The 11,057-nt window shown below is 36.7% G+C and overlaps 2 protein-coding genes across 2 annotated transcripts; both read left to right on the top strand.

Moving 5' to 3' along the window:
* The first annotated feature begins 613 nt into the window (after nucleotides 1-613).
* On the top strand, nucleotides 614-1,774 carry LOC135230794 (olfactory receptor 2B11-like). The gene has a single exon (XM_064282520.1). It carries the CDS (start codon nucleotides 625-627, stop codon nucleotides 1,567-1,569), a length of 945 nt encoding a protein of 314 aa, XP_064138590.1. The 5' UTR covers nucleotides 614-624; the 3' UTR covers nucleotides 1,570-1,774.
* A 7,416-nt stretch (nucleotides 1,775-9,190) lies between these two features.
* On the top strand, nucleotides 9,191-10,851 carry LOC100660438 (olfactory receptor 2B11-like). The gene has a single exon (XM_064282518.1). It carries the CDS (start codon nucleotides 9,547-9,549, stop codon nucleotides 10,483-10,485), a length of 939 nt encoding a protein of 312 aa, XP_064138588.1. The 5' UTR covers nucleotides 9,191-9,546; the 3' UTR covers nucleotides 10,486-10,851.
* The last annotated feature ends 206 nt before the right edge of the window (nucleotides 10,852-11,057 follow it).

Here is an 11,057-nt window from a genome sequence, read left to right as displayed (position 1 = left end):
TTGGTTAGCAGCTGTAGCTCTTAACCAGTATGCCACCAGGGTTTCCAAACTAGGTAGGGCTGGACAAGTCTATTTTGATGATTTTATAGTTCCAGAATTTCTCCACCTCCCTCTACTATTGCTACCTCAATATCTTTATACTCTTCTTGAAACTGCTTTGCAGCAGTTCCTGAAAATGAGCCATCTGTTTCCTTTGCCTCATGCCACATCTACTCTATCAGATACCTGAAAAAGGAAACAATAATCTATATTTGACCAGCCCTTCTCGGTTGATTTTTATGCAAGAGAAGTTGAAAACCATTGCTTTAGAAATTCCGAAACACATTTATGTATGTTTTTCCTTTAATCCTCAACACAACCTAAGGAGATAGTTATGGGCAACTTATTATACAAAGGCAGAAATTCCTTTTGAGAATGTTTAGGCTGCGTCTTTAAAGTGGGTGCCTTTACAGGGTCAGGAAAAGAAATTAGTCAACTGGTACCAGATGCTTTATGATATTTCCACCTAAGTTACTGTACCCCATCTTCTATGAATGGATGACCAATGCATAATTATGTTTTCTCCTTGGTCATAACTCTTCTTATCTTCCCTACCACCACTTCTACTGCAGATGAAATAAATTGATGATAATGGCACTAATTAATGGAAGCCACTCTGAAGAATTTATTCTACTAGGGTTCTCTGACCGCCCTTGGATGGAGCTTCCTCTCTTTGTTATTCTTCTGATAACATACCCTATGGCCATGATGGGAAACATTGTCATCATTCTGGTATCTAAGTTAGATCCCCATCTCCACAGCCCCATGTATTTTTTCCTCACCAACCTCTCCTTTTTGGACATGTGTTATACCACAAGCATTGTCCCTCAGATGTTATTTAACCTGGGAAGCTCTAAAAAGACAATCAGCTACTTGGGCTGTGCAGTTCAGCTTTATTTCTTCCATATGATGGGCGGCACAGAATGTCTGCTCTTGGCTCTCATGTCCTTGGATCGCTATGTGGCCATCTGCAAGCCTCTTCACTACACCCTCATCATGAATCAGCGAATCTGTGTCCTCCTAGTATCCATTGTGTGGCTGAGTGGAATGACCTATGCTGTCTCAGAAGCAACTGTTACATTACAGTTGCCACTCTGTGGTCTCAACAAACTGGATCACTTGGTGTGTGAGATTCCTGTTCTGATAAAGATTGCCTGTGGTGAAAAGAGTGCTAATGAGCTTACACTCTTTGTTGTATGCATTTTTATGTTAGCTCTTCCACTCTGCCTAATTCTTGCTTCCTATACTTGTATTGGACATGCTGTGTTGAAGATTAAGTCTTCTGAGGGAAGGAAAAAGGCCTTTGGGACATGTTCTTCCCATCTCATAGTGGTTTTATTATTTTATGGTCCAGCCATTAGCACGTACCTTCAGCCCTCTTCTTCCATCACAAGAGACCAGCCCAAGTTCATGGCTCTATTCTATGGAGTGGTGACACCTACACTCAACCCCTTCATCTACACCCTTAGGAATAAGGATGTGAAGGGGGCATTAGGTAACCTGAGGAGAAGGATTTTCAGTTCCAAGTGAAAGATGGTGGGCTTCAAATGAAATTATTTAAAAACTACAGTAGGTTTATGTAAAATTTTCTGTAATAATTCAGTTTTGTCTCATAATTCCCAAAATTTCATGTTAGATGATGTTCTTGCAAAATGTGTCCTATTTCTGATATTCTTTTTCTTTTTTAATTGTGGTAAAAATATATATATATAGCAAAACATTTTCCGTTTCAACATTTTTTACTTGACATTATTTGCTTTCATCATGTTGTCAGCCATCAGCACTCTCCGTTTCCAATTTTCATCATCCTTAACAGAAACTCAGTGTCCCCTAAGTAGTTGCTACAATTTTTCCCTGCCCTCCTGTCCCCGGCAACACTAGTGTACTTTGGTCTCTATGTATTTGTCTGTTGTAGGTGTTTCACAGAAGTAGGATCACATAATATTTGTCTTTTTGTGACCGATTGATTTCTCTCAGCACATTTTTTTCAAGGTTCATCCATTTGTAACATGAGTCAAGACTTTATTTCTCTCTATGGCTGAGTAATATTCCATTGTACAAATGCAACATAATTTTTTTTTAATCCATTCATCTGTTGATGGGCATTTGAGTTATTTTCACCCACTGACTATTGTGAATAATTCTGCAATGCGTTATTGCATTGTTGTACAAATATCTGTTTGCATTCCTGGTTTCATTTCTTTTTGGTGTATATATATTTAGAAGTGGAATTGTAGAGTCATATGGTAATTTTGTGTTTATTTTTAATGATGGTTATAGGCAAGGCTGATACTCAGCTAGTATGCACCAGCATGGATGCTCTGTCAAAATAAATTAAAATATATTTGGCCCACAGTAAAATATCAACTGCTTTAAGTAGTGTGATGTATGCTTATAATATAGTGATCCCAAGTCTCATATGTGTGAAACATGGGATGTGTAACTTCAACATTTAAGCTAAGCTATTAACAAATCTAACATTGACAATTTCATCATAAACAACTTCTAATATTATAGCAACTACCTTGTTGTAAACTGCATTCCTGTGATATGATGTGACATAACTCTTAGTTTATCTATTTTAGACACCTAGAGTGCACACCTCTGATTATGAACCTTTGACATAAATCATGCTGATGCAATGTGAACTGGCCATCCTCTGATAGATCCTTATCATGCATGACCAGAGGAACTAACCCACATAAAAACCTTTTTTTATCTCCCGAGAGCAAGGTATAGGCATAAAGACTCTATAAATAGAGTCTCTGACATCTCCCAAGACTGAGACAGATGCTGCTGGAGACTGTGCCTGCCAGTGCCACTGCCACCAACCTCAAACCCCAGTTATGAGAAACCTCCTCCAAGGACAAGTCATTGGTAAAGTGTTCCTCCAGGGACTTCTCATTAAAGACAAATGCTTGAAGGCTGAAGATTTGGACTTTAATTTTTGGACTGACTTTACCCTACCCTGATTCTCCACATCTGAATGAATGTCTGTGGGTCTTATCTGTGTGCCTTGCCATGATTACTTTGGAAATAAACTACATAAGTTTATGCTTGGCAAACCTGAGCATTTCTCTACTTCATTTATAATAAGACCCCAACAAGACATTTTGTTTTAGGTGTGTACCTGGGATATAGCATGGAGTTGGATTTTGCTTCATTAAATAATCTAAAAAAAATTTTTTTTAAATAGATGAGTTAGGTCCAGTTTTTGTTTGTTGACACAGTAGATACTTTTGACTTAGTTCTTTCACATGGTATTTTAGTACATATTTATAAATATGTGAATATAAGTGCAATATTTTCATAAATTTATCAGTATGTACTAATAAATATATATAAAAATTTACATTATGCAGTCAGTTTGCTTTCTCTCTGTATTTGGTATCATTGTGGTATTTGGAGATTTGAACTTATTGCTCTTGTGGTTACTTTTATACCAGTACCTTTTATGGACACTATTATTGGTTTTCTAATATGAGCACTATTGAAATTAATGAATAATATCTCCCCCCCCAATTCTCCTGCATTCATTTCAAAATAATTTCATTTTAAGCTTTGTTAATACTTACTCAGGGAAAATGTTTTCTTCTTCCCATATACTTCCTTTCCTTTCTCTTGCTTCTTCTTCTTCTTCTTTTTTTTTTTAGTGCTTACAAATATTTATTTATGTACTAGGATGTGTAAAGCATTTCACAAATATTATCTAATTTTTTCCTTATAACAACTCTCCTAAGACGTGGAAATATCTATTCAACTCCTCCTATGATAAACTTTTTTTTCTTATTTTAAATTTTATTTATTTTGGTGGTGTTATTGAGAATATACACAACAAAACATACATCAAGTCAACATTTTCTACATGTATTATTTAGTGACATTGATTTCATTCAAGTTATGCAACCATTCTCACCTGCCTTTTCTGAGTTTTTCCTCCTCCATTAACATAAACTCACTGCCCCCTGAGTTTCCTATCAAATCTTTTGAATTCCTATGATCACTTTGATCCCATATAGATAGGCCTTAAAAGAGCATAAAGCTCAAGGCAGACAATATTGACTAGTTAAGCTAAGATATAGTTTGGTTTAAAGACTTCATGGAATATTTTTGTCTTACGTTTCAAAGACTATATCAGTGCAATAGTTTCAGGGGTTCATCCAGCCTCCAAGGTTTCAGAAAGTCTGGAGTCCATGAGAATTTGAAATTCTGTCCCGTATTTGTCTCTTTTGATCAAGGTTCTGCTATAGAATCTTTGATCAAGATGTTCAGTAATGGTTGCAGTTCTTCTGGTCTCATGGCAAAGAAGGCAGTTGTACACAGTGGCAATTAGTCACATGTCCATTCCCTCCTTCTATTCCTGACTCTCCTTCTTCCTCAGTTGTTCCAGGTGAATACAGACCCATCGTTGTGCCTTGGATGAGTGCTTTCATGCTTTTAAGACCCCAGGCATTATGCAAACAACTGGGAGGTAAAACAGAAGCACCAATGAACAGGATGTCCCATGAAACCATGACCCTAAACCAAGAAACCAAATCCCATGAAGTGTTTGGTTGTACGTAAGCGGCCTCAGCAGCTACATTTTTTGTCATTGTTACAAATATGTCTTTCACACAACTTTTGCCATTTCAACTTTTTACAGGTGTACAACTTACTGACATCACTTAACAATAATATGCTGTGATTTTTCCACCACTGTAAACTGAAACTCAGTTTTCTATAAACACCCCTGGTAACCACTAATAAACTTTGATCTCTATGTTTGCCTTTTCTTGTATGGTCATACAATATTTGGAACCCTGGTAGTGCATTGGTTAACAGCTTGGCTGCTAACCAGAAGGTCAGCAGTTCTAATCCACCAGTTGCTCTTTGGAAACCCTATGAGCAATTCTGCTTTGTCCCATAGGGTCGCTATGAGTCTGAATCGATTTGACAGGAATGGGTTTATACAATATTTGTCCTTTTGTGGTTGACTTATCTCACTCAGCCTAATTCAAGCTCCAACCATATTCTAGAATGTATTGAGACTTCATTTCTCCTACTTGCTGATTAGTATTCCATTGTATGTATGTACCACATTTTGTTTATTCATTCGTCTGTTGATGGTCATTTAGGCTGTTTCCACCTTTTGGCTTTTGTGAAAAGTGCTGCAATGATCATTGGTGTTCAAGTCTCTAAGTCTCTGCTTTCAAGTCTTTTGGGTATATAGGAGTGTGTTTGCTAGGTCATGTGGTAGTTCTATTTTTAGTTTTTTCAGGGACTGCCACACTATTTTCTACAACAGCTGTACCAATTTGCATCCCCACCAGCAATAGTCTCCTGCCTTTTTTTGATGGTTGTATCTACATTATCAGAGTGTATACCAAGTACTTATTCTGTATCCCTTATCTCTACCACTTACCCTCTCATTCTAGAGATCTAACTTTGACTGATTTTTTTCCTCCCCTTTTCAACTCATCTTTGTGCAGTTTTATTGAGATGAATAAAAATAACTGAATCTTATATGAGATATTCTAAGAATGACTGAAGATGTTGAAGAAACGTGTATTTAAGTTCCCTGGATGATTCATTCAAATAAGCTCTGCTAATTTTTTTTTAATTATATCCTTTTTAAAATTAGTGATCATTTTTTATCTTAGAAAAGTGACTGAGTTTATTTCAAAACAATCCTAACACTCAAAGGAACTTACTCCCAGCCTCAAGAGAGTGGGCAGCTAATTGGACACAAGGAGCATTTCTTCAGAGGACCCTGTCCCAAGGAACTTTCTCTGCTAATCCATCTGGGAAAGGGACAAATGGCTTGTTTGAAAACAATGCTCAAAAGGCCTCAGGAAAAAAATACAAATAACAAATCAGCAAGACATCCTTGATATTATCTGCTATTATCTTCCTACACCATATTTTTTCCTTTGGTGTCCTTGTAGCAACTGAAAAACTCACATTCTGAAACTCTGTCTTAGATGTTTATCTGTGTACTACAATTTTCCTTCTATGAACTTTCAAAAATTGAAATACATTTCTTCATAATTGCTCTTCATTGAGTGATATGTCTCAAAATAAGGTGGGTAAAAAGACATTTTTCTTAAAATGCATTCTTAGGGAAGTTTGGATGTTTGTAGGTCTTAATGCCTAATATAAATATAAAAAGCAGAGAGCGTTTCATTTCAGAGAACTTTTCCTCAATTTTGGGAATACCTAGTTGAAGGATTGGGAAGCAACTCACTTTCTCGTTGTGATAAATTAGTCTTTCTCTGTCCCTCCCTCTTATATAAACCAACCTTACAATTATTGAAATATTAATAAACACTATATCTGACAGATGCCAAATATAGTGAATGAAGTATGAAGCATTCCTTTAATTATGTGATTTTTTTTATATATGGTCAAAATTTGATGGATCGGCTATCCATCCATGTGTTTTATACAGATGTTTTAGTGTCAGACAGACATAGATTTGTTTCTTGTAATGACCCTTTACAATGCACAAAACTAAAAAGTGCTGTAAACATGAATAAAATACTGTGTGTGATGAAAAAAGATGCATGAATAAGACAGACTAGAATGAAGTAGTGAGTGGAGATGCAAAGAAGATGTCAAAAGCAACAGAGTCATGATACTTTATGAATATGACCTTAAATGGCTATGGGTAAATGTATCCCCAGGTAGCAAAATAGTGATGGAAAATCATGGGAAGTGGTAGATTCAAAAGTCATGGGATCCAAGAGCTAAAATTATTGAAACATCATAAGAAAAACATGGAAAAGATTACAGATTTAGGGATAGAACTGCAGAGCTTAAATGTACTTCAAGACTAAATCACATTGTTTAAGCCCACCTGTTGCTGTGTTTGTTTCTAAGGAAACATTCAGAGAAATTTCCCATTTATGGAAATATTTCAGTGAAATGAAGGATACTTTGAGATGGTCACCATTCACAAACAAAACTATACTTAATAAATTAGGCAAGTAATAAAACAAGTTGCCAACTAATACAAATAATAAAATTGCTACAAAGCATACTTGAAAGAATATTGTCATTAGAGTTAGATGGAACTAATTATGAGAGAATTCATGGACTATCAAATGAAAAATAATCTGTAAAACATTGAAGAACAACCATGATACAAAACCATAAAGGTGTTAAAGGAATAGGCAATAGATGTCTTATAGTGCAATTATTTAATAATGTGGGTAAATTGGAATTCTTAGAATGATTATTTTAACAACCAAATAAATGCATGGTTTTACTACATGTCCCACCTAAACAGAATTTTCACCTGATAAATAACTTAGTACGAGATATGCTTTGAAATTCAATGTGTTCATATAACGTTTTTAATAATGTCAGGGTCAAAATAATATGTAAGGAACAGCATTCATTCATGAAACATCCCTGGAGTACAGATGTTTTCTCTGGACTCTTGAAATTCTAAATTTAGTCTCATTACCTCACTACTCATTTAGAACATTGATTGCTTTTTCATCATTAGAGCTTCTCTACTTATTAGCTATAGGAATCAATGATTGACAATATCCTGAAATATGGATACCAAAAAATGAGTTGATGCATATAAAAAGTGTATTGCAATGTTTGGCACATAAAGGATCAAGGATTAGACGGAATTATTGTGCCTGTTTTGTTACTGTTATTGCACACTCCTAGCCTAGGATAGTGTGTCAGCAAAGAGCATCATTCACATCTTAGTTCTAAATAGCTTTCTGTGATTCCTAGCAGGATGGCTTTGAGATTTAATGCAAAAGAGATTATGAAAACTGTACTTTTAAGAAGGTAGGTCTAGGAAGGTATCAGAGATTGAATTGTGTCCCCAAAGAATATGTTTACCAATTTGTCTAGTTTACAATTTCTAGTAATGTGTCCACCATTTTTTGATTTTCTGAGTTTTTGCTATGTGTTGTAAATCCCATCACTATGATGTTAGTGAGATGGATTAGTGGCAGTAATATTGATGGAATCTAAAGATTAGATAGTGTCTTAAGCTAATTTATTTTGAGATATAAAAGAGAGAAGAGAGCAAGGAGAGAGACCGAGGGACCTCATATCACCAAGAAAGCAGCACTAGGAGAAGAGAGTGTCCTTTGGAACCAGTGTTCCTGGGAGGAGAAACTCCTAGATTGGGGAGAGATTGGTGACAAACAAGGACCTTCTTCCAAAGCCAACAGAGAAAGCCTTCCCCTGAAGCTGATGCCCTCAACTTGGACTTGTAGCCTGCTACAGTGTGAGAGAATAAATTTCTCTGTGTTAAAGCCATCCACTTGTTGTACTTCTGTTACAGCAGCACTAGACTACAAAGACAGAAGGTAATCTGTAACCCTAAAACACTAATCGATTGACTGAACAACTCAGAATTTTGTTCCTTCATGCAATACCTTTACTTCCCATCTGAATATACTTCATTTGAAGAAATAGGGATTTCATGAAACATATTTCACCACTTAGGAAAGAATATTATAACAAAAAAACTCATTACCAAATGAATCTATATCAAACCATTACTTCGCTCATCTAGTTAATTTTGTTCTGTCAATGTGTCTTTTAACTAAAAAATTTAAAAAAAGTAAAATTATTTCTGGACTGGAATACACCTCTGAGCCTAGACTTTTCTCCTTAGAGCAGTTTCCTGGAGTTACAAATATGTTTTATATCTATGAACAATCAGTGAGCCACTGACAACTGTCCAAACTCTTACATAATACAGGTTCATAAGCCACTCCACAAATGAAAATCTGTACAAAATGGATAAACTAGCTAAAATTTTTCATGAAAGATCAAATATATGAAGTTTAATCCCAAAAGTTTTACAAGAAAGAATGCACACAAAACAAACTCAATTTATAATTAAAAAATTGAAGATAAAACTGCTTTCTTTTCTTGCTGTATTCCACATACAGATGACTTAATTACTCAACTAAATACATGGGGCTGGACAAGGCTGTCTTGATGATTCTTACATTTTCAGGATTTTTCCTCCTCCTTCAACTATGTTGTTGTTGGTGCCGTCCAGTGGATTCCTCAACACCTTTACTTTTTCTGACACTACTTTGCTACAGTGTTTCTCTAAATGAGTCATGTGATTCCTGGACCCCATACCAGATCAGCTCTATCAGACACCCGGATATAGGAACCAATAGCCTACATTTTTAACAGCCTCCTCAGCTGATTACCATGTAAACCAAAGGTTGAAAATCACTACATTGAAGTTTCAAAAACACTTCCATATCTATTTGTCTTTGGATACCACAACCCAAGGAGATAGTTATTGGCATCTTTTATACACAGGAAGAAATTGAGTTTAAGAACGGTTAAAGTGACTGCCTTTCATTTGTGGTGTCATGAAGGGAAACAACGTCACCCTTACATATTGTCTTCAAGTTACTGTACCCCATATTGTATGAATGTATGACCAACTCATAATCACCTTTTATTATTTCACAACTCATTGTGTCTTGCTTACCATTTTCCTGTTATAGATTAAATAAGCTGAAGATAATGGCACTAACTAATGAAAGCCGCCCTGAAGAATTTATCCTATTAGGCTTTGCTGACCGTCCATGGCTGGAGCTTCCTCTCTTTGTCATTCTTCTGATAACATACCCTATGGCCGTGATGGGAAACATCACTATCATACTGGTGTCCAAATTAGATCCCCATCTCCACAGCCCCATGTATTTCTTCCTCACCAACCTCTCCTTTTTGGACATGTGTTATACCACAAGCATTGTCCCTCAGATGTTATTTAACCTGGGAAGCTCTAAAAAGACAATCAGCTACTTGGGCTGTGCAGTTCAGCTTTATTTCTTCCACATGGTGGGCAGCACAGAATGTCTGCTCTTGGCTCTCATGTCCTTGGATCGCTATGTGGCCATCTGCAAGCCTCTTCACTACACCCTCATCATGAATCAGCGAATCTGTGTCCTCCTAGTATCCATTGTGTGGCTGAGTGGAATGACCTGTGCTGCCTCAGAAGCAACTGTTACATTACAGTTGCCACTCTGTGGTCTCAACAAACTGGATCACTTACTGTGTGAGATTCCTGTTCTGATAAAGATTGCTTGTGGTGAAAAGAGTGCTAATAGGCTCACACTCTTTGTGGTGTGCATTTTTATATTAGCTCTTCCACTCTGCCTAATTCTTGCTTCCTATGCTTGTATTGGGCATGCTATGCTGAAGATTAAGTCTTCTGAGGGAAGGAAAAAGGCCTTTGGGACATGTTTTTCCCATCTCATAGTAGTTTTATTATTTTATGGTCCAGGCATTAGCATGTACCTTCAGCCCACCTCTTCCATCACAAGGGACCAGCCCAAGTTCATGGCTCTCTTCTATGGAGTGGTGACACCTACACTCAACCCCTTCATCTACACCCTTAGGAATAAAGATGTGAAGGGGGCATTAGGCAACCTGGTGAGGAAGATTTTCACTTCCAGGTGAAAGTTGGTGGACATCAAATGAAATGAACAATTAGAGAAGGTTTATATAAAATTTTACCAATAATTCAGTTTTGCCTCATAATTACAAAAGTTTCATGTTAGATGATGTTCTTGCAAAATGTATCATGTTTTTGAAATTCTTTTTTTTAATTTTGGTGAAAATACATATAGCAAAACAATTCCCATCTCAACATTTTTTTAATAATTTTTATTGTGCTTTATTCGAAAGTCTACAAATCAAGTCAGTCTCTCACACAAAAACCCGTATACACCTTGCTACACACTCCCAATTACTCTCCCCCTAATGAGACAGCCCGCTCTCTGCCTCCACTCTCTCTTTTCGTCTCCATTTCACCAGCTTCTAATCCCCTCCACCCTCTCATCTCTCCTCCAGGCAGGAGATGCCAATTTAGTCTGAAGTGTCCACCTGATCCAAGAAGCTCACTCCTTAACAGCATCACTCTCCAACCCATTGTCCAGTCCAATCCATGTCTGAAGAGTTGGCTTTGGGAATGGTTCTTGTCCTGGGCCAACAGAAGTTCTGGGAACCATGAGCACCAGGGTCCTTCTAGT

This window comes from Loxodonta africana, chromosome 1 (genome assembly GCF_030014295.1).
Source record: "Loxodonta africana isolate mLoxAfr1 chromosome 1, mLoxAfr1.hap2, whole genome shotgun sequence".
NCBI classification, from domain to species: Eukaryota; Metazoa; Chordata; class Mammalia; order Proboscidea; family Elephantidae; genus Loxodonta; species Loxodonta africana.
The sequence above is the reverse complement of the archived record's forward strand: the minus strand, read 5'-3'. Positions and strand labels throughout refer to the sequence as shown.